We start from the raw sequence: 24,501 nt of genomic DNA on the forward strand, positions 1-24,501 counted from the left end.
ATCCAGAAGGGTCAGAGTGAGTCAGTGTCATTAGGGCACAGAAGGAGGCCATTCAGCCCATCAAGTTCATGCTGGCTCTCTGTAGCGCAATCCAGTCAGTCCCATTCTCCTGCTCTATCTCTGTAGCCTTGCAAGTTTACTTCCCTCAAGTGCCCATCCAATTTCCTTTTGAAATCACTGATTGTCTCTGCTTCCACCACCCTTGTAGGCAATGAGTTCCAGGTCGTTACCACCCACTGCGTAAAAATGTTCTTCGACACATCCCCCTGCATCTCTTGCCCAAAATCTTCAATCAGTGTCCCCCAGTCCCTGTATCATCAGTTAATGGAAATAGCTTTTCTTAGTCTATCTTAAGTGCATTGTAGTCACACTCGGTGACTATATTCACCTTTTTTTTTGGAGTGAGTGAGAAGTAAACGTATTTAGTTCCTTTCTCAATTCTCCACGACAGTGAACTTTGCCCCAGGGAAAGTCTTCAGCCTTACCATCAGGTCTCCAGCAGTGCTCCTCTATTGCTGGCTGCCTGACAGTTGAATGACCTGGTATTTCTGACACCAGTGTAAATAAAGAACAAAGAACAGTACAGCACAGGAACAGGCCATTCGGCCCTCCAAGCCTGCGCCGATCTTGATGCCTGCCTAAACTAAAACCTTCTGCACATCCGGGGACTGTATCCCTCTATTCCCATCCTATTCATGTATTTGTCAAGATGCATCCTAAACATCGCTATTGTACCTGCTTCCACCACCTCCCCCGGCAGCAAGTTCCAGGCACTCACCACCCTCTGTGTAAAGAACTTGCCTCGCACATCCCCTCTAAACTTTGCCCCTCTCACCTTAAACCTATGTCCCCTAGTAACTGACTCTTCTACCCTGGGAAAAAGTTTCGGACTATCCACTCTGTCCATGCCGCTCATAACTTTGTAAACCTCTATCATGTTGCCCCTCCACCTCCGTCGTACCAGTGAAAACAATCCGAGTTTATCTAACCTCTCCTCATAGCTAATGCCCTCCAGACCAGGCAATATCCTGGTAAACCTCCTCTGTACCCTCTCCAAAGCCTCCACGTCCTTCTGGTAGTGTGGCGACCAGAATTGCACGCAATATTCTAAGTGTGGCCTAACTAAAGTTCTGTACAGCTGCAGCATGACTTGCCAATTTTTATACTCTATGCCCCAACCGATGAAGGCAAGTATGCCGTATGCCTTCTTGACTACCTTATATTGGAGAGTTGGGCAGAGAAATAGCAGATGGAGTTCAATCAGGGTAAATGTGAGGTGATGCATTTTGGAAGATCCAATTCAAGAGTGAACTATACAGTAAATGGAAAAGTCCTGGGGAAAATTGATGTACAGAGAGATTTGGGTGTACAGAGAGATTTGGGTGTTCAGGTCCATTGTTCCCTGAAGGTGGCAACGCAGGTCAATAGAGTGGTCAAGGCGGCATACGGCATGCTTTCCTTCATCGGACGGGGTATTGAGTACAAGAGTTGGCAGGTCATGTTACAGTTGTATAGGACTTTGGTTCGGCCACATTTGGAATACTGCGTGCAGTTCTGGTCGCCACATTACCAAAAGGATGTGGATGCTTTGGAGAGGGTGCAGAGGAGGTTCACCAGGATGTTGCCTGGTATGGAGGGCGCTAGCTATGAAGAGAGGTTGAGTAGATTAGGATTATTTTCATTAGAAAGGCGGAGGTTGAGGGGGGACCTGGTTGAGGTGTACAAAATCATGAGAGGTATAGACAGGGTGGATAGCAAGAAGCTTTTTCCCCAGAGTGGGGGATTCAATTACCAGGGGACACGAGTTCAAAGTGAAAGGGGAAAAGTTTAGGGGGGATATGCGTGGAAAGTTCTTTACGCAGAGGGTGGTGGGTGCCTGGAACGCATTGCCAGCGGAGGTGGTAGATGTGAACACGATAGCGTCTTTTAAGATGTATCTAGACAGATACATGAATGGGCAGGAAGCAAAGAGATACAGACCCTTAGAAAATAGGCGACATGTTTAGGTAGAGGATCTGGATCGGCGCAGGCTTGGAGGGCCGAAGGACCTGTTCCTGTGCAGTAATTTTCTTTGTTCTTTATCCACCTGCGTTGCCACTTTCAGTGACCTGTGGACCTGTACACCCAGATCTCTCCGCCTGTCAATACTCCTAAGGGTTCTGACATTTACTGTATACTTCCCACCTGCATTAGACCTTCCAAAATGCATTACCTCACATTTGTCCGGATTAAACTCCATCTGCCATTTCTCCGCCCAAGTCTCCAACTGATCTATATCCTGCTGTATCCTCTGACAATCCTCATCACTATCCGCAACTCCATCAACCTTTGCAAACTTACTAATCAGACCAGCTACATTTTCCTCCAAATCATTTATATATACTACAAACAGCAAAGGTCCCAGCACCGATCCCTGCGGAACACCACTAGTCACAGCCCTCCATTCAGATAAGCACCCTTCCACTGCTACCCTCTGTCTTCTGTGACTGAGCCAGTTCTGTATCCATCTTGCCAGCTCACCTCTGATCCCATGTGACTTCACCTTTTGTATCAGTCTGCCATGAGGGACCTTGTCAAAGGCTTTACTGAAGTCCATATAGACAACATCCACTGCCCTTCCTTCATCAATCATCTTTGTCACTTCCTCAAAAAACTCAATTAAATTAGTGAGACACGACCTCCCCTCAGGAACTCAGGATGTGAATGCAGCACTTTGCAGCTGAGAGCCTTATTCCACATTAACCCTGATTTAATCTTTGAGATTTTCATTTATTATTTTTCCCGGCATCATTGATTAAGTTCTTTGAAAAGAACTGAATTCTTTTGTTATCAAGCTCGCTTGGCAACTTTGCATCGTGATAGGAAGGGTAGACAGCTTAAGGTTGCAAAAAAAAAAGAAAATTAAATGTAGACAGGAAATCAGATAGTTGACTGAAAAGTAACATTTTAATTGTGATAAAATATTCCTCCAAATGTTTCTCACTTTATTAAATTAATATATATTGCAGAAAAGGATCTCACTACATGAACTACCAGATGAAATTACATTTACAATGATCTTTGATATTTTAACAGCTGCTCCATGTAATGAAACAGTTGCAGCCACTCCAAAATTTTCTGCACTTCTTAAATGACAATTTGCCCCAAAACCAAGACAAGCAGGGGCACTGTTGGAGCTACTGGTAAGTGACAACCAAGAAATGTGAAGCAGGTCAGAGATATTCTTAACAGTAACCCCAATATTTAAGATGGTTTTTGACAAATGAAAATGAATACAATAAAAATATTCAACTTCAGAAAGGCAGATTCTGACGGGTTAGCTCAAGAAATCAGACTGCACAGGGGGGAAAAAAAGGAAGAAATGTGGATTACATTGAGGAGCTTATACACAAAGAGAACAGAACAGATACATCTCATTAGGAGAGGAAGGTAATGGCCAAAATGACTAACAGCAGAATTAATGCTTGGAATTGGGGCACAGAAAAAACTGTTTCTAAAGTATAACATGATTGGCAGCATGGTGGACCAAGACAAGTACAAAAGCAAGATAAAGAGCTTAAGAAACTGGTCAGCAGGGTGAAACAGAAAATTAGGATAAGATAGCAGGTACTATTAAAAGAAATATTACCTTAAATCTTCTTTCTTCTTCGGCCTCCTCGTCTCGGGAGACAATGGGTAAGCGCCTGGAGGTGGTCAGTGGTTTGTGAAGCAGCGCCTGGAGTGGCTATAAAGGCCAATTCTAGAGTGACAGACTCTTCCACAGGAGCTGCAGATAAAATTGGTTGTCGGGGCTGTTACACAACACAGTTGGCTCTCGTCTTGTGCTTCTGTCTTTTTTCCTGCCAACTGCTAAGTCTCTTCGACTCGCCACATTTAGCCCCTCCTTTATGGCTGTCCGTCAGCTCTGGCGATCGCTGGCAACTGACTCCCACGACTTGTGATCAATGTCACAGGATTTCATGTCGCGTTTGCAGACGTCTTTAAAGCGGAGACATGGACAGCCGGTGGGTCTGACACCAGTGACGAGCTCGCTGTACAAGGTGTTCTTGGGGATCCTGCCATCTTCCATGCGGCTCACATGGCCAAGCCATTTCAAGCGCCGCTGGCTCAGTAGTGTGTATATGCTGGGGATGTTGGCCACCTCAAGGACTTCTGTGTTGGAGATGCGGTCCTGCCACCTGATGCCAAGGATTCTCCGGAAGCAGCGAAGATGGAATGAATTGAGATGTCGCTCTTGGCTGACGTACATTGTCCAGGCCTTGCTGCCGTAGAGCAAGGTACTGAGGACACAGGCTTGATACACTGGGACTTTTGTGTTCTGTGTCAGTGCGCCATTTTCCCACACTCTCTTGGCCAGTCTGGAGATAGCAGAGGAAGCCTTTCCCATGCGCTTGTTGATTTCTGCATCGAGAGACAGGTTACTGGTAATAGTTGAGCCTAGGTAGGTGAACTCTTGAACCACTTCCAGAGCGTGGTCGCCGATATTGATGGATGGAGCATTTCTGATGTCCTGCCCCATGCTATTCATTTTCTTGAGGCTGATTAGGCCAAATTCGTTGCAGGCAGCCGCAATGCTGTCGATGAGTCTCTGCAGACACTCTTCTGTGTGAGATGTTAATGCAGCATCGTCAGCAAAGAGGAGTTCCCTGATGAGGACTTTCCATACGTTGGTCTTCGGTCTAAAACGGGCAAGATTGAACAACCTGCCCCCTGATCTTGTGTGGAGGAAAATTCCTTCTTCTGAAGACTTGAACGCATGTGACAGCAGCAGGGAGAAGAAGATCCCAAACAGTGTAGGTGCAAGAACACAGCCCTGTTTCACACCACTCAGGATAGGAAAGGGGCCTGATGAGGCGCTGCTATGCTGAATTGTGCCTTTCATATTGTCATGGAATGAGGTGATGATACTTAGTAGCTTTGGTGGATATCCTATCTTTGCTAGTAGTCTGAAGAGACCACGTGCTGACGAGGTCAAGGGCTTTGGTGAGATCAATGAAAGCAACGTAGAGGGGCATCTGTTGTTCTCGGCATTTCTCCATAGCTGGCGAAGGGAGAACAGCATGTCAATGGTGGATCTCTCTGCTCGAAAGCCACACTGTGCCTCAGGGTAGACACGCTCGGCCAGCTTCTGGAGCCTGTTTAAAGCAACTCGAGCGAAGACTTTCCCCACTATGCTGAGTAGGGAGATTCCACGGTAGTTGTTGCAGTCACCCTTGTTCTTATAGAGGGTGATGATATTGGCATCGCGCATGTCCTGTTGTACTGCTCCCTCGTTCCAGCACAGGCAAAGCAGTTCGTAGAGTGCTGAAAGTATAGCAGGCTTGGGACTCTTCATTAATTATCTATAGTATAATTATTATATATAATATATATAATTTATCTTCCTTGTTACCTCTTCAAAATATTCGATCAAGTTCGTCAAACAAGATCTTCCCTTAACAAAAATTCGCTGATTGGGTTATTGTTGATGGGTGTTTTAATCACTGGAGGGCTGTTTCCAGTGACGTTCCACAGGGTTCAGTACTGGGTCCCCTGCTTTTTATGGTGTATATTAACAATTTGGACGTAAATTGGGGCATGATCAAGAAGAATGGCCATGTGGTAGATAGCGAGGAGAAAATTGATGGTCCGGTCAGATGGGCAGAAAAGTGGCAAATGGATTTCAACTTGGAGAAGTGTGAGATGATGTATTTGGGGAGGTCAAACAAGGCAAAGAATACATGATTAATGGGAAAATACTGAGAAGTATAGAGGAAGTGAGGGACCTTGGAGTGAATGTCCACAGATCCCTGAAGGTAGCAGGACAGGTCGATAAGGTGGTTAACAAGGCATATGGAATCTTTTCCTTTATTAGCCGAGGTATAGAATACAAGAGCAGGGAGGTTATGCTGGAACTGTAAAAGGCAATTGTTATATTTCGTACCCCAAACATCAAGAAACTAGCCTCTCAATTTCTTTGTGTGAACAGGCTTTATTCAAGATGTCTGCCAGGATCTGCCTTGGTTTCACTTTTGGAACCATGCCTCCTTCGGGTTGACTGTCAGCATAGTGAGCAATATTACCAACACAGCACTGAGCAATCAAACACAACAAAATACCTGAATTGGTTGGAGGTGGAAAGTGGGAGACATCCTGAATTTATGGAAGGGAGGGCTTTTCCAAGCACGGTGTTCCTACAGAAAATGTCGGGGCTTGTTGACAATGGAAATTTTGTGAATTAGATTTACTTCAATTTTTACAAGACTTCAGATAGCATGCCAGGCAAGCAATTGGTCCATAAGGCAGGAGGAAAGCTCCTGATCCGCTGCTGTTAACTGTTGGAAGTGCAGCAGAAACCTTCAAGTTATGACGGTGAAACAGGAGCAGCTCCGGGGAAATTTCTAGCCAGGGTCTTCGTCCTCCGCTGGTGTCTCTCAGACACTGAGGGTGACTGCCTCCATCCCTCTCTATCTCCCTGTCCCACCACTTTCTGATACACTGCATTGATATTTTAGATCATTTTGTATTTAAAAACCATTTCAAATGAGAGTAATTTTGTTTTTTTTTGTAATCAGAGAATGTTAAAATGATTTCAGACCTGTCAAATTAATTGTAAGATATTCAAATTGCTGCAGAATCTTTTCTCTATTTTTAAAGTGATTGGGTAGCAAAACCTTAATAATTAAGGCTTTTAATTCGAACACCACACAGATTTTGATGTAAATTATTGGTTGTGCATTAGGTTATTAAAATGATCATCTTGGCACCATTTATCTTCCCTTTCAATTAAACTGCGAGTTGTACTTTCATTACATCATTTCATCATTCCATCTAACAGTCTTCTCAACTTACTGGTGAATATCTGATCAGAATTGGACCTGTGTCTGCAATGCTACACATGGACTGGCCTCCAGCATCTGATCTAAAATTCAATATTATTCCCTAGAATTTTTTCATTATATAAGTTTTGTGCAAATTTCAGCTGGACTAGAAACTTCATCAGGATTCTACACAAAATTGTTTGCTCACAAATTATTTAAAATGCGACAGCAAAAACACAATTCCATCAAAATTGTAACTCCTGTCTTGACACATGTCTGCACTGAAAATATATATACACAAGCAAGGGCTTCTGGTTGAGAGGTTATAAACCCACACCCATCCCACCTCTACAGAATGGTGGGCCAGAAGAATAAAATTTAAGATTAGAGTTGAATCTAGTGAACACCATTACGAGGAGTTGGATCAGTATCTATTGAGAAGGGAGAGTTGAATGTTATAGAGACATGAACAGCACTGCTTGATATTTTTTTCAAGGAAGGAACTTACTGTTCCTTGATGTCAGGAATCAACAAGTGGTGGTGCTTGGAGAACAATTGTTGATCTCTAGACAGAGTTGGCTTGATGAGCTAAATGGGATTTTTTGTTGTGCGAATTTCAGCTGGGCAAGAAACCTATCAGGATTCTAAACAAAAATTGTTTGCTCAGAAAGCATTTGAACAAACTCATCAAGAGGTGAGTAATGAAAAAGTTGATAGCTATACAATAAATATCAAAATTTATTTGCCATAAGGGTAGCATGAACAAATCAGAACAAATGGGTTAAAAATGACATTTACAGGTATAACAACTCACCCAACGCTAACCACCCCCCTGCCCCCCCCTTTTTCATCGTGCACCTTTTTCCAGTAAACTACAGCACATAATAGCTACTGTTACAACAAAAGTGGGAGGAATGCACTGCTTCTTAGAATTAGAAATAGAACATTACAGCGCAGTACAGGCCCTTCGGCCCTCGATGTTGCGCCGACCTGTGAAACCACCTGACCTACACTATTCCATTTTCATCCATATGTCTATCTAATGACCACTTAAATGCCCTTAAAGTTGGCAAGTCTACTACTGTTGCAGGCAGGGCGTTCCACGCCCCTACTACTCTCTGAGTAAAGAAACTACCTCTGACATCTGTCCTATATCTATCACCCCTCAACTCAAAGCTATGTCCCCTCGTGTTTGCCATCACCATCCGAGGAAAAAGACTCTCACTATCCACCCTATCTAACCCTCTGATTATCTTATATGTCTCTATTAAGTCACCTCTCCTCCTCCTTCTCTCCAACGAAAACAACCTCAAGTCCCTCAGCCTTTCCTCGTAAGACCTTCCCTCCATACCAGGCAACATCCTAGTAAATCTCCTCTGCACCCTTTCCAAAGCTTCCACATCCTTCCTATAATGCGGTGACCAGAACTGCACGCAATACTCCAGGTGCGGTCTCACCAGAGTTTTGTACAGCTGCAGCATGGCCTCGTGGCTCCGAAACTCGATCCCCCTACTAATAAAAGCTAACACACCATATGCCTTCTTAACAGCCCTATTAACCTGGGTAGCAACCTTCAGGGATTTATGTACCTGGACACCAAGATCTCTCTGCTCATCTACACTACCAAGAATCTTCCCATTAGCCCAGTACTCTGCATTCCTGTTACTCCTTCCAAAGTGAATCACCTCACACTTTTCTGCATTAAACTCCATTTGCCATCTCTCAGCCAGCTCTGCAGCCTATCTATGTCCCTCTGTACCCTACAACATCCTTCGGCACTATCCACAACTCCACCGACCTTCGTGTCATCCGAAAATTTACTAACCCACCCTTCTGCACCCTCTTCCAGGTCATTTATAAAAATGACAAACAGCAGTGGCCCCAAAACAGATCCTTGCGGTACACCACTAGTAACTAAACTCCAGGATGAACATTTGCCATCAACCACCACCCTCTGTCTTCTTTCAGCTAGCCAAAAAGCTCTAAATCACCTTCAACCCCAGTTCCATTTTTCCACAACATATATTTAAATGTGTACCCAGTTACCGATATGGCAAATCATAGATTTTATTCTGGGATAAAAATTGAGTCTGTCAATCAGGTTTCTTTAATAAACAACAAATTTACAAAGTCCAGCATCAATGGAATACTTTTCAGTTTTAAAACGCAAGTCCTCAAACAAAAATGACAAAAAATGGAAGCACTTTCATAACACTAGCAAGCTAATTTATGTGTTCCTGATTGAAAACCTAAACAGTTTGTGACTAGCATAGCAGAAGTGAAGTAGAATAAGACTCAGATGTATGGAAACACGGCATAAAAACTGACTGTAAAAGTCTCTATAGATATGTGAGGAGAAAAAGATTGGTGAAGACAAATGTAGGTACCTTACAGTCAGAAACAGGGGAATTTATTATGGGGAACAAAGAAATGGCTGACCAACTACATGCACACTTTGGTTCTGTCTTCACAAAGGAGGACACAAATATCATACCAGAAATGTTGGGGAACACAGGGCTTAGTGAGAGAGATGAACTGAAAGAAATCAGTATTAATAGAGAAATGGTGTTGGGGAAATTGATGGGATTGAAGGTCAATAAATCCCCAGGGCCTGATGGTCTGCATCCCAGAGTACTTAAGGAAGTGGCCCTAGAAATAGTGGATGCATTGGTGGTCATCTTCCAAGATTCTATAGACTCTGGAACAGTTCCTGCAGATAGGAGGGTAGCTACTGTAACCCCACTATTTAAAAAGGGAGGTAGAGAGAAAGCAGGGAATTATGGACCAGTCAGCCGGACGTCGGTAGTGGTAAAAATTCTGGAGTCCATTATCAAAGATTTTATAGCGGAACACTGAGCCACAGAAGGAGATCTCAGGACAGGCGACCAACAGCTTGGTCAAAGGCAACAAAAACAAGAAATGCTGGATTCACTCAGCAGGTCTGGCAGCATCTGTGGAAAGAGAAGCAGAGTTAACGTTTCGGGTCAGTGACCCTTCTTCGGAACACTGACCCGTAACGTTAACTCTGCTTCTCTTTCCACAGATGCTGCCAGACCTGCTGAGTGAATCCAGCATTTCTTGTTTTTGTTTCAGATTTCCAGCATCCGCAGTATTTTGCTTTTATTTTAGCTTGGTCAAAGGGGTAGGTTTTAATGAGAGTCTCAAAAGAAGGAAAGAGAGGTAGAGAGGCTTAGGGAGGGAATTCCAGAGCTTAGTGCCCAGGCAGCTGAAAGCATGACCACGAATGGTGTTGCAATTAGGGATGCAACAGATGCCAGAACACGACTAGATATCAATCAGAAGCACAAACTATGTTTGATCTTTGCCTTCAGAGTCTGGTGTCACCATGGCTGATTGCATTGCCCTACCACTGCCTCAATTGGAAATCAGCCAACTCAGTCCTGGCCAGGGTGTGAACATGGGTTCCTCATGGTCTGGGTGCCTCACTATGATACCCTGGCCAGGGTGTGAACATGGGTTCCTCATGGTCTGGGTGCCTCACTATGATACCCTGGCCAGGGTGTGAACATGGGTTCCTCATGGTCTGGGTGCCTCACTATGATACCCTGGCCAGGGTGTGAACATGGGTTCCTCATGGTCTGGGTGCCTCACTATGATACCCTGGCCAGGGTGTGAACATGGGTTCCTCATGGTCTGGGTGCCTCACTATGATACCATGTAGTTTGTGTACCTAGATTTTTTTTATATATTGATGGAAATCAGACAACGTCCTGGTAAAAATGCAGCCATGCTTAACCACGTCCTTACTACACATGATGGATCGAAAGAATTTCCCTTCATAACAAAAATAAAATGTGCATGGCTAAGCAGGATTTAGGGAATATCACAATTGTAATCACTGTAATGAAAATGTGAAGGAATTCTTGGATATCATAGAAAATAAAAATATTATTGCCAAGGATGCTGCTGTAATAACTAGAATTGTTCCAGTGAATTAGTGGCACAGGAAGCTTTCTTGCCCATCAGTTTTTCAGGCTGAGCAGTTTGGAAGGGAGGGAAATTGGAGAGTGAAGCTGAATGTGTTGTTTACAGTTGTTCACTATGGTACCACAGCTGGGGAGAGGGAGGGTGCATTGCTTTACACAGCTACACAGGAAAACTCATGCAATGCATGGCAACATCAAAACTTCAGCTTTTCTAATTTTGGAGTCAGGATTTCTAATTTGGGGAACAGGGATGTTCCTTATTGGACACATGGGTCAAGATGTGAGATAGTGTCATGTCGATAACCGCAGATCCACTTCCTCTTGGAATGTGGGAAATTGCAAGTACAAGTATGAGGTGTAGGTATTATTAGAATGTCGCAGTCAGTCCATAAGAAGTGTTTATGTGAATGGTTTTAAACTCCATTTGTACTTGAAATTGACTCTTCCTGAGTTTATAATCTTTAAAAATGATGCTAGTAGGTGGTGAATGAGAAACAGCTGTGTGATAATTCAGAGGTGTAAGTATTATTTTTATTTTTAACATCTCAATTATCAACAATGCCTGTGGTGAAATTATGACAAACCATAAAATCATAGATAATTCTCACTTATGCAAATTAAACAGTCCCTGTCCCAGATGCACAGCCACTCAAAGGCAATCTTACAATGGGCTAAATTGCTGTCTTGTCAAGTCTCAGCAGGAACTATCACAAAAGCAATAGCATTGTTTTCTTCTGAAACTTGTGCTGCTTGTTTAGGCAAGTGTAAAAATTCCCATTGTACTATTCAAGGAAAAGCAGAGGTGTTGACTTATCTAGCATTTACGAAGATCTCTCAAAGCAACACCACTGAAATGGAAAGCTGCATATTTATTTCATTGCTGTTTGTGGGACCTTGCTGTGCGCAAATTGGTTGCATTATCACAGGGCTGTCCAACCTTTATAGGCGCAGGGCTGCATTACGATTTTTGCTTGGCCTGGGGGGCCGGTCAGCAAATTTCAAAAATAAAGGCATTAAAAATTTAACTTACTAACATGAGGAAAACCACACCTGCCAAGAATGAGGCATATTAATTTCATTATATGGAACATTAATTTTAAACTGGACTGAAAACAGGGCTGCACCTGCATTCTAACAGGACAGTGGCTGGAAACATTTGCATTCTAAGAGACAGTTGCCTGCAGAAGACAATGGAACTGCTCCCTCATTCAATTAACCAAATGGATTTTGATCACAAGACACTGACTGTGTGAAAGCCAGCATTCCAGCCCCCTACTGAGGATGTCTACAAAGATTGAAAGAATCCACAAAACCTCACCGGGCAGGTGGGTCCCAAAAAGTAGCTAATCACATGACTGGCCTGCTAGCCCAGGTTTGGTTTGAATCATGACACAGGAAAAAAATCAGACTGCAACTAACATTGAAGAGAGAGCATCGCTCTCTCTCTGTCACCAAGAGAAGAGACTGCAACTGGATTTCCAGAAGACAGAAAGCCATCAAAACAAGTTTGAAAGTGTGCACTGGGCCCCAATGAGATGGCAAGATTGAACTGCAATCAAAGACTTTACATCAAACTCAAAAGACAATAAATGAACTTGAGCTATTGCTTCAAACCTATCCCCTTGACTCTTTTCCCTTTTCTGTCTCTATCTTCATGTGTATTTAGCACGTAGGCATGCTCACATGGTCGTGTATTTTTAGTAGTTTTAACCGAATTAGAGTTTTAAGGTTAATAAACGTACAGCTCTCTTGTTTAAATCTAAGAAAACCTGTCTGGTTGATTTCTTTGCCATTACAATTGGTGAGCAGTGAACAAGGATTCACTGATGGGAAGCTAAAAACACGGTGTTTTAAAAATTAAACCCTGTTACAGTCAAACCATAAAAAGGCTGAGAGGGAAGCCCTAGATCCCTTTCTCACCTGGTCGTAACACTAATAAAACAACAAATGTGCATTTTTGTAAAAATGCTTTAAATGAAAAGATTAATTTATTGACTTAGTTTCTCGTCACAATATTGAAAACTGATTTAGTGACATACCTGGTATTGTTTTAGCAAGCATAAGTGGTCAGTCTCTGCCTACACACTTGATGTAGCGATGCAGAGTATTCTGGATTAATGTCCATCTGTCAGGAGTGATCTTCATCTCTGTCTCTGTCTGTCTCCCTCCCGGTGTTCCCCCTCTCTCTGCTCCTCCACGCTCTCGCTCTCTCTCTGTTCTCCCTCCTCCCCCCCTCTCTCTGTTCCCTCCTCTCTCAGTTGCACTGAGCGGGAGCACTCAGCACAGCAGTTTTGCACGGAGTTTCACGGCTCAGCTGCTGAAGTCGGAATGCGCTTCCCACATCGGACAGCATCGGGGTTTTCTGGTGGGCTTTTTAACAAAATGTCGGAGAATCCTGAATCTGTCCAATTTGGGAAGCTCGTTCCTGCTTCAGTTGAGCTGTGAAACTGACAGCGTGATGCTTTTAAGACTTTCCTCATCTAAATCCATCATTATAACCCTCCATTCCCTTCTCCCTCATATGCTTGTCTAACTTCCCCTTAAATACATTCCATACTATTTACTTCAACCACTCTCTGTGTTAGCGAGTTCCACATTCTCACCACTCTCTGGGGAAAGAAGTTTCTTCTGAATTCCCTATTGGTTTCTTGATGACTACCTTATATTGATGCCCTCCAGTTATGCTCTTACCCACAAGTGGAAACATTCTCTGTGTCCACTCTATCAAAACTTTTCATAATTTTAATGGCCTCTATTCAATCTTAACTACTCTTTACTCCCACTCTCTGCTTTCTGTCTTGAAGCCAGCTAGCAATCCATTCTGCCACTTGTCCCCTCACTTTGCATTCTCTGACCCTATTCATTACTCTATTATGGGGCACCTTATCGAAGGCCTTGAAAATCCAGATAAATTACATGTACGGCATTACCATTGTCTACTCTCTGTTCCCTCCTCCAAAAATTCAAAGTGCCTAACAGGTTGATTGACAGTAATTAACACTGATTACATCATTAAAAGGATGCTTAAACTTGAAATGACACAACTTCACTGTCTGTATTTAGTTTAGTTTGCATCTACCGCACAAATACAGCGGCAAGTCATTCAATGCATTTCAATGGTAAGACTGACGGTGCGATGCTGTTTCACAAACTGAAGCAATTTGGATAGCAATTTTTGGATTTCTGTGCATCTGCCCTTCACTGGAAGTTGCTATACCATTGATGCATAAATAATGACAAGCTCAATTAGCCTCATTGTTAATTTGACAGCAAAACCTGACCCATTGTACTGCTAAGGAATTGTCTTTATATGAAGTGCAGAGACTTGATAAGATGCAATACAAAGGCAAATTTTTTCTTTTTCATTTTAGAACATGCTTGTCCAACATACAGCTCGTGGGCAAGAGTCCGGACCTCTGAAGGTTTCCACTTGGCCCGCGGATGTAAACTGCCGGAATGTGAGGCAACTATTGGTTTGTTTCGAGCAGTCCAGGCACCTAAATCTCATTTTAAACAGATCGATGGTCTGCTCAATGGTGACTCTGGTCGTCGCGTGGCCTCTGCCGCAGTCCGTGGGACTCACCGCTGTAATCAGCCATCTCTTCGGTGGGTAACCCCTGTCGTCAAGTATCCTAAGCTAATAGAATGTTATCATTTATCGTGAGGGGAATTGAATACAAAAAGTAGGGAGGTTATGCTTCAGTTATACAGGGCATTGGTGAGACCACATGTGAAGCATTGTGTACAGTAACGGTCTCCTTATTTAAGGAAGGATGTAAATGCGTTGGAGACAGTACAGAGAAGGTTTATTAGACTAATACCTGGAATGGGTGGGCTGTCTTACGAGGCAAGATTGGATAGGATAGGCTTGGAATTTAAGAGGCGATTTGATTGAAACATATAAGATCCTGAAGGGTCTTAACAGGGTGGATGTGGAAAGGTTGTTTCCCCTTGTGGGAGAATTTAGAACTAGGGGTCACTGTTTAAAAATAAAGGGTCGCTCGTTTAAGACAGATATGAGGAGAAATGTTTTCTCTCAGGGTCGTGAGTCTTTGGAATTCTCTTCCTCAAAAGGCAGTGGAAGCAGAGTCTTTGAATATTTTTAAGGCAGAGGTCGATAGATTCTTGATAAGCAAGGGGGTGAAAGGTTAACGGGAATCAGTTCAGCCGTGAACTTATTGAATGGCGGAGGAAGCTCGAAGGACTGAGTGGCCTACTCCTGCTCCTAATTCATATGTGTGTTCGTATGTTCGGACCTCACACCCACACAACATGGCTGTACCCAGCAGAGAGGCGATGATCACAGCCTGTCTCTATTATCCACATTTACTGTGAGTGCAGATGGGGAGTGGGCAGCGGGGAGCGAGGAGCAGGCAGTAGCGAACAGAGAGGGGGAGCGGGAAGCGAGACAGACACACAAAGAGAGAGAGCTGGGAGGGGGAAGAGAGAGTGGGGGGGGGAAGAGAGAGTGGGGGAGGGGGGGGAAGAGAGAGTGGGGAGGAAGAGGGAGCAAGACAGGGAGAGGAAGGGGAGGGAGGGGGGGACAGACAGAGGGAGGGAGGGAGGGAGGGAGACAGACAGACAGACAGGGAGGGAGACAGACAGACAGACAGGGAGGGAGACAGACAGAGAGGGAGGGAGGGAGACAGACAGAGAGGGAGGGAGGGAGACAGACAGAGAGGGAGGGAGGGAGACAGACAGAGAGGGAGGGAGGGAGACAGACAGACAGGGAGGGAGGGAGGGAGGGAGGGAGACAGACAGGGAGGGAGGGAGGGAGGGAGGGAGAGAGACAGACAGTGAGGCAGGCAGAGAGGAAGGGAGGGAGACAGACAGACAGGGAGGGAGGGAGACAGAGGGAGGGAGACAGACAGGGAGGGAGGAAGGGAGGGAGACAGACAGACAGACGAGAGAGGGAGGGAGGGAGACAGACAGGGAGAGAGGGAGGGAGGGAGACAGACAGACAGGGAGAGAGACAGGGAGAGAGGGAGGGAGGGAGACAGACAGACAGGGAGGGAGGGAGGGTGGGAGGGAAACAGAGAGGGAGGGAGACAGACAGACAGAGAGGGAGGGAGGGAGAGAGACAGAGAGGGAGGGAGAGAGACAGAGAGGGAGGGAGAGAGACAGAGAGGGAGGGAGAGAGACAGAGAGGGAGGGAGAGAGACAGAGGGAGGGAGAGAGACAGAGAGGGGGGAGGGAGGGAGACAGAGAGGGAGGGAGGGAGGGAGACAGAGAGGGGGGAGGGAGGGAGACAGAGAGGGAGGGAGGGAGGGAGACAGAGAGAGGGGGAGAGGGAGACAGAGAGAGGGGGAGGGAGGGAGACAGAGAGAGGGGGAGGGAGGGAGACAGAGAGAGGGGGAGGGAGGGAGACAGAGAGAGGGGGAGGGAGGGAGACAGAGAGAGGGGGAGGGAGGGAGACAGAGAGAGGGGGAGGGAGGGAGACAGAGAGAGAGAGAGAGAGAGAGAGAGAGAGAGAGAGACAGACAGACAGGGAGGGAGGGAGGGAGGGAGGGAGGGAGACAGAGAGAGAGGGAGGGAGGGAGACAGAGAGAGAGGTAGGGAGACAGACAGCGAGAGAGGGAGGGAGACAGACAGCGAGAGAGGGAGGGAGACAGACAGAGAGAGAGAGAGAGAGTTGGAGAGAGAGAGAGAGAGAGAGAGAGAGAGAGAGAGAGAGAGAGAGAGAGAGAGAGAGAGACAGACAGAGAGAGAGAGAGAGGGAGACAGAGAGAGAGGGAGGGAGGGAGACAGACAGAGAGAGGGAGGGGAGGGAGACAGAGGGAGGGGAGGGAGACAGAGGGAGGGGAGGGAGACAGAGGGAGGGGAGGGAGACAGAGGGAGGGGAGGGAGACAGAGGGAGGGGAGGGAGACAGAGGGAGGGGAGGGAGACAGAGGGAGGGGAGGGAGACAGACAGACAGACAAACGGAGGGAGACAGACAGACAGACAAACGGAGGGAGACAGACAGACAGGGAGGGAGGGAGACAGACAGCGAGGGAGGGAGACAGACAGAGAGAGAGGGAGGCAGACAGACAGAGAGAGAGGGAGGGAGGGAGACAGAGAGACAGAGAGAGAGAGAGAGAGAGGGAGACAGAGAGGGAGGGAGACATAGAGAGAGAGGGAGGGAGACAGAGAGAGAGAGGGAGAGAGACAGAGAGAGGGAGGGGGAGGAGGGAGAGAGGGGCAAGAAAGAGAGAGTGATGGGGGGAGGGAGAGACAGAGAGGGGGAGGGTAGAGAGAGAGAGAGAGAGACGGAGAGAAGGGGGTGAGAGAGACCAAGGTCACGGCTGACAGATGGAAATCTATCCAGAATACTCTGCATTGCTACATCAAGTGTGTGGGCACAGTTTGAGTACTTATGCGAGCAAAAACAATGCCAGATATGTCACGAAATCAATGTTCAACATAGTGATGAGAAAGTAAGTCAATAAATTAGTCTTTTCATTTAAATGCGCGTTTATTGTTTTGATAGTAAAATAAATTTTTAATGCCTTTATCTTTCTGAAATTGTCGCACCAGCCCCCTATGTAAGGCAAAAATTGTAATGTGAAACGGTTGGGCACCCTCTTTTACAGCATTTGAACCATTTGAAATTCTATGTTCATCCCTTTGTATAACTGGACAGTGTCTATGCAAGTTGCCTGACACATCTGTTAGTCTCTATTGGCTCACTCCCGTACCCCGCCTCACCCAAAGCTACACCTACCACAAAGTCAACATACAGTCTCCTCCTTCAGTCACTAGTTTCCTAAATTACAACAGTGATGACACTTTGAAAGTACTTCATTGGCTGTGAAGCAATTTACGACATCGTGAGCTTGTGAAAGGCACAATATAAATGCAAGTTCTCTCTTTTTCTAGTTTGGGGTTCTTTCACGTAAAAGTTAATCATCAGATTGTTCCTTACTGCATGCAAAAATATACTTTACTTGCCAGTCATATTGAGGCATCATGAGGATGAAGATACTGTTTGATCAATGGATCTTTGCACTTATCATAAATCCTTACACAGAGGAAAAAAATGGTCCAGCAGCATAATACACATAAGACTTATGATTAAAGAGCACTTGTTCATCCGGCAATGTGCTCTCTTTCTTCCATTACTAATGCCATTTTGATTCTAATGGCGTAATTGCTTTGATGGAATCTTTGTGAACATGTACAATTGCTGATCAGTTTGCAGTTATTTTATCCACACAGTTTTTCTGTATCTACCCCTGTCCCACGTCCTGTTTCTCACTAATTTTTCCCGAAAACACACCAATAGATAGCACCAAACATTTAAAGTTGTTGCTTTTATTATTAATTTGTTCTTAATTCTGTCTTAGTAGTTCAAAGGTTCAAGTTAGTGGTTCAACTGCCCTGGTATAGTCGAGGTGCATCAACAACAAAAATAAATCATGTCTTACTATCGTACCAAGATGAGAACCCCCTTATTGTCCATTCCAATATCCCACCTGTTTATAGCCTCCAATTCCTGTCGACAGATCTCTAGGTCCTTGCCAAATATAACAATTCCCAAGGTAAGGAAGGGAAGGAAGGAGACTTGTATTTATATAAGCACCTTGTCATGTGTCTCAGAGATTTCTTTATTAGCTTCACATACAAAGAATTACCTTGAGGTGCAATGCCTATTGTTACAAAGGTAAACACAGGAGACATTTTGTGAAGATTTAACAATGAGATGAATGACCAGCTAATGTGTTTGGGCCATTATTTTCTGATCATATTCCATATACTACACAAGTTAAATAGTAAGCCCAATTCCTGATGTGCTTTGTTCAGAACTGGAGGTCATTCTGTGCAGTCAATTCTGAAAATGAAGCTATATTCTTTCACGCGAGCCTAAATTAAATCAAAAGTGTACACTGCAGAGGGAATAACTATGAATCAGGTGTTTAATATTTTGGCAAGAAGAGGAGTCAAACAGGTAGATGGCTCTCTCAGATCCTCACTAATGCACTCAGGAGCGACCGGAGTATTTTCTCCCTATGGCAAAGTGGTTATCCAGATTGCTCAGCATCTGCTGACTGCAGAAAGACCAGGGACATCGGAAATAGGAGGAGTAGGCCATTTGGCCCCTTGAGCCTGCTCTGCCATTCAACTAGATCATGGCTGATCTTCTACCTCAATGCCATTTTCCCACACTATCACCTTGATATCTTTAATATTTAAAAATTTATTGATCTCTGTCTTTAATATACTCAATGACTATCTCTACAGCCATCTGGGATAGAAAATTCCAAAGATTCACCACCCTCTGAGTGAAGAAATTCCTCATCTCAGTTCTCAATGGCTTACCTCTAAATGGGCGGCACAGTGGTTAGCACCGCAGCCTCACAGCTCCAGCAACCCGGGTTCACTTCTGGGTACTGCCTGTGCGGAGTTTGAAAATTCTCCCTGTGACTGCATGGGTTTCCTCCGGGTACTCCAGTTTCCTCCCACATGTCAAAGAATAGCGGGTTGATAGGTAAATTGGCTATTGTAAAAAAAATAAAATTGCCCCTAGTGTAGGTAGGTGGTAGGAGAGTTGAGGGAAAAGTGGGGATGTGAGAGGGAAAATGGGATTAATGCAGGATTAGTATAAATGGGTGACTGATGGTCGGCGCAGACCCGGTGGGCCGAAGGGCCTGTGTCAGTGCTGTATCTCTCTATGACTCTTATTCTGGGACTGTGTCCCCTGACTCTAGACCCCTCAGCCAGGGGAAATATCCTTCCTGCATCTACCCTGTACAGCCCTCTAAGAATTCTGTATGCTTCAATGAGATCATCTCTCATTCTTCTAAACTCTAGAGAATACAGGCTCAGTATCCTCAATCTCTCCTCACAGGACAATCCTGCCATGCCAGGAATCGGTCTGGTGAACTTCATTGCATTCCCTCTATGACAAGTATATCTTTCCTTAGGCAAGGGAACCAAAACTGTATACAATATTCTAGGTACAGTCTCACCAAGGCTCTATACAATTGCAACCACTCTTCTTTACTCCTGTACGCAAATCCTCGCAATAAAGGCCAACATACCATTTACCTTCCTAATTACTTGCTGTACCTGCAAGTTAGCTTTCAGTGACTTATGAACAACGACATCCAGGTCCCTTCGGACATCAACACTTCCCAATCTCTCATTATTTAAGAAATACTCTGCATTTCTGTTTTTCCTACCAAAGTGGATCACTTTACATTTTTCCACATTATATTCCATCTGCCATGTTCTTGCCCACTCACTTGGCCTGTCTAAATCCCCTCGAAGCCTCTTTGTATCCTCCTCACAACTCACATTCCCACCTAGTTTTGTGTCCTCAGCAAACATGAAAATATTACATTTGGTCCCCACATCCAAATCATTGATATAGATTGTGAATAGCTGGGACCCAAGCATTGATCCTTATGGTACCCCACTATTCACAGTCTGCCAACCTGGGAATGACCCATTTACTCCTACTCTGTTTTCTGTCCGTTAACTAATTCTCAATCCATGCCAGTATATTACCCCCAATCCCATGTGCTCAAATTTTGCTTACTCACCTCCTGTGTGGGACCTTATCAAAAGCCTTCTGAAAATCCAAATACACCACATCTACTGGTTCCCCTTTATCTATTCTGCTAGTTACATCCTCAAAAAGTGATTTCCCTTTCATAGATCCATGCTGACTCTGCCCAATCCTACTATTATTTTCCAAGTGTCCAGTTATCACATCCTTTATAATAGATTCTAGCATTTTCCCTACTACTGATGTCAGTCTAACAGGTCTATAGTTCCCCGTTTTCTCTCTCCCTCCTTTCTAAATAGTGGGGTTACATTTGCTACCTTACAATCTGCAGGAACCATTCCAGAATCTATAGAAGTTTGGAAGATGGTCACCAACGCATCCACTCCCCATACAGCCACCTCTTTCAACATTCTGCGATGCAGAAAATCAGGTCCAGGGGATTGATCAACTTTTTTACTAATACTAATTTATTTCAGTTCCTCATTCTTGACTGAACTTAGAAATGCAGAAGGAAGGAAGAGAAAAGAAATTGACAACTTAAAAACTTCAGGAATAAAAACAGAAAGTGCTGGAAAATATTTTTCACAGACCTGAAACGTTAACTCTGCTTCTCTCTCCACAGATGCTGCCAGACCTGCTGAGTATTTCCAGCACTTTCTGTTTTTATTTTAGATTTCCAGCATCCACAGTATTTTGCTTTTATTTAAATATTTCAGGAACTCTGTCAAAATAACTAAGAATAAAGTTGACGAAGATCTGGGAACTTTACACTCAATATGCTTATTCACTGTGGACCAGTAATCAACAAAGCAATAAAATGGTGAATTATATAACAAAGAGCAGAGTGCAAGTCAGAGGAAGTCATGCCCGAAGCAATTAGTGTTCTGGTCAACCCACACCTTGACCATTGTGTCCAGCTCTGGTCAACAAGACAGAGGAAAAGGTATTCGAGAGAGGAGCCATGAGACTGATCCGCGACATTGAAAGAGCGAGTCATGAAAAATTACTGGAAAGATTTGAGCTCTTCATCCTGAATGCGGGGGTGGGGGTGGGGGTAAACTAAGAGATGATTTTATTGAATTATTTATGATAATAAATGGCTCAGAAATGTAAATACAAATTATGTTAAACTAAGCTGTTACAGTAGGACACGGAGCACAGATTCAACTGGAAAAAGGAACATTTTGGATTGATGTCAGAAATTTCTTCATTCAAGGTAGTGGAGGTGAAAATTCTGGATTAATTTAAGAAACAGTTCCATGCCATGATGGGAAGGAGAGTAAAGAGGCTGTGTAGTCTTTTGGAATTGAGCAGTTGTGATGAGCCAAATAGATTTCCTCATCTCTACCCATCTTATGCCTTTGTGATGGGGAGAAAGAGAAGCAAGGTGTGTCACAGATGCCAGATGCACAAATGCCATTTAGGGCTCACACAGAAGGGAAGAAACACAAAACCTCAACTAACAGAGAGGGTGAGGAGATTTTAATAAAGCTCTTAAAGAAGTGTAGATTCCACAGAAAGGACAGAAACATTCAGAAGCAGTGACTATGCTATCAAAGGTTACTGAAGATGTGCACCACTCTCCAATTTGGAGCTCTGAAAAAGAAATTCAATAATGATGTGGATTTCTTGGATTGCAGATTCTGAAGCATGATAATTAGTTTCTGCTCCTAGTGAAGACACTGGCAGACCAGAGGGGGAAAAATCCGGATCACTGTAACAGTCATTTGACTGAAATCTTCAACAAGATTATTGCTTTTACCTTGATGCTAATTTATAGACACATGTTCAGCAGTTGGCTCAGACTGACTAATTTAAGCTGTACACATGATAAACCGTGCAATCCTAGGCCGAAAAGAGTCGTAACATGAGTAAACTGCTTGAGCTATTGAGCTAATACGGACAAACCAATTTTGGATTGTCAAATTCTACTTAAAGGGCTGTAGGTGCTGCGTCAGAACACTTTTTGCCAAGCTCAGGCCTTTGAATAGCCACAACAACCTTTGCCTTGTTTTTATTTCGAGACAACAGAAACATTGGTGGGAAGTTTCACATTCAGTATGTTTAATAGACACGACAGAACCAACTTTGCAATGCGATCCTTTAAATTACTTGAAGAAAATAATCAATTTTTTTGCTCACCTGATTAATGTTTTGAAAGATTCATTCACTTTATGCAAACACAAAATCACAACAGTGTAGCTCCTTCAATAGAGATCGTCACTAGCAGGTATTCACTTAAGTGGAGTTGACAGGGTTTTAATACTATACACATGAAGCTTAGTGTACAATATACTGTGCGGTACAATGCAGTAACACATTGAGGAATTGTCAGGATATTGTAAACAATAAGATTTTACATTGAGTAGTTCAAAGTCATTAGAACCTCTGGAAAGCATTATACATTTCCGATTGCCTTATTCTTTATTACATACAAACTTGATAGCTACTTACCATTGTTTACCATTTTCAATTTTTTTTTGCCAGCAATGATGGCAAGCCAGTTCTGGTGATCTAATGTGATTTGACGAGCAGTGACATTGAGGCTTATCTAACTGAATCATGCAGGGCAGCATCCTAAGTTTGTGTACATCATAAACTGACAGCCCATTTCTCAATTCACCATCAAGGCACTTGTGCTGCAAAAAGGTGCCAGGGCCTCAAACATGGGCTCTGTTCCTCAAGTGTTGATATGAACTTTTGAATCCCAGTTTAATGACTCAGCTCATTGCACAATTTTTTGAGCTAGTTTTTTTATTTGCTCATGGGATGCGAGCCTGCTGCAAGGTCAGCATTTGTTGCCCATCCCTAATTGCCCTTGAAAAAGTTCTGAAGATGCTACTGCTGGTAAACACTGAAAATTAAACAGGATGCACCAAAGCTTTCTTCATTGTGGAGGATTTTGATTCAGCAATAATTAAAATATTGTAAGTACCCAACATTGCTATTTTGCAATTGAATTGTAACTGGGGAACCCCATGCACTTATGATCAGATAATCATCCTTCCCTTCTGATACAAGTAATCTATGAGGAATCACAAGCCATGTACATAGCTAATACAGTCCTTCCCTATTAACGTTCACAATCACCTTTAATCAAAGAGACATGGGTAAGATCAGCTAAGATTGGCTGTATAACAAAGGCAGCTGATTGCATCAACCTGTCTTACAAGCTGAAAATTAGGTATCTCGTGCACATGGAGGGAATGTTTCTCCCTGCTTCAAAGGGACTGCACTGGTCCATTAGAGCAAGTTGAAATGTACAGCATAGTCTCTGTTCCTCACTCATGGCAGAATCTTGTGCCAAACAAAGGCACTTTGCAACAGCTAATTATAATCACCAATCAATTTGAGAAGCGTACATATTGTGTGAAAGCTAGACAAATTCTGAAAGAAACCAACATCAGTGTGTCATATCTCTAATTTTACTAGCTTTGTCAAACTAAGAGATTTCATGCTGATTGTTAAGTGGCAGTGCTGAGAGTGTCTGACTGTAGAGTGTTACACTCACTCTGTCGACGATGCTGCTGGACAGGACCTGGGTGGCCATGGAACGTGCCCTGCATGGGAGAGGAGGATGGAGCAGAGGGCCCAGTCTGTGCAGGAGAAAAGGGGGAAAAGGGAAGAAGGTAAAACAAAAAAAGAAACAAACACACATTACGTCAGGAACAGCTGAAGTTACTGGACAGAATCAGACACACAGTGAAAGCGGAACTGGGACTCCAAGAATTAGCCAAACTGCTTGCAAACTTTGATTTTCTAGATGGTCGGTTTTGATCATTTACAAACATAAATGCTGTGGCAAACTTTGGTTGCAACATTGTTCTTTTAAAATTATCCGATATCGACCTACTCAAAGGCACATATAAAGGAGAAGTGCCAACAATCTCCCCTTCCTGACACAAAAACAGCTGCATAGTATTGAACAGTTGCCTGAGAATTCTGCTTGTGAGCACAATATTCAAAAAGGTACTTGGAGCTTTTTGAAATAATACAGTAGGGACACATAATTATAGATTATGGGTAATGATCACAAAATAGGTTTTGTTCAAGAAAGCCATGCAGACCATTTAACCCCATCCTTCCAGAATATCAACCCGAATGCTTCCTCTTTTCAGCATCCACATCTTCCGGAAATGAGCCAGAGTCTTGACCTCAAATCACTTTTCTAACAATCCAGTCGAGCTACTGTTCACTCTCTGCGCAAATAAATACTTCCTGACTTTTGTCCTGAATTTCCTGCAGAAGATGAATCCGAGCTTCAG

The 24,501-nt window shown here is 43.9% G+C and overlaps 1 protein-coding gene across 8 annotated transcripts in view; it reads right to left on the reverse strand.

Moving 5' to 3' along the window:
• Positions 1-24,501, reverse strand: part of LOC137355388 (serine-rich coiled-coil domain-containing protein 2-like) — a 636,521-nt gene that overhangs the window by 47,288 nt on the left and 564,732 nt on the right. Inside the window, exon 11 of one of the 8 annotated variants that reach the window (XM_068020390.1) lies at positions 23,748-23,832. The exons of the other annotated variants lie outside the window; for them this stretch is intronic. Coding sequence (XP_067876491.1) covers positions 23,748-23,832 — 85 coding nt within the window. The remainder of the gene's footprint in view (positions 1-23,747; positions 23,833-24,501) is intronic. 8 annotated transcript variants of the gene reach the window in all.

The sequence above is a fragment of the Heterodontus francisci genome, chromosome 42 (genome assembly GCF_036365525.1).
Source record: "Heterodontus francisci isolate sHetFra1 chromosome 42, sHetFra1.hap1, whole genome shotgun sequence".
NCBI classification, from domain to species: Eukaryota; Metazoa; Chordata; class Chondrichthyes; order Heterodontiformes; family Heterodontidae; genus Heterodontus; species Heterodontus francisci.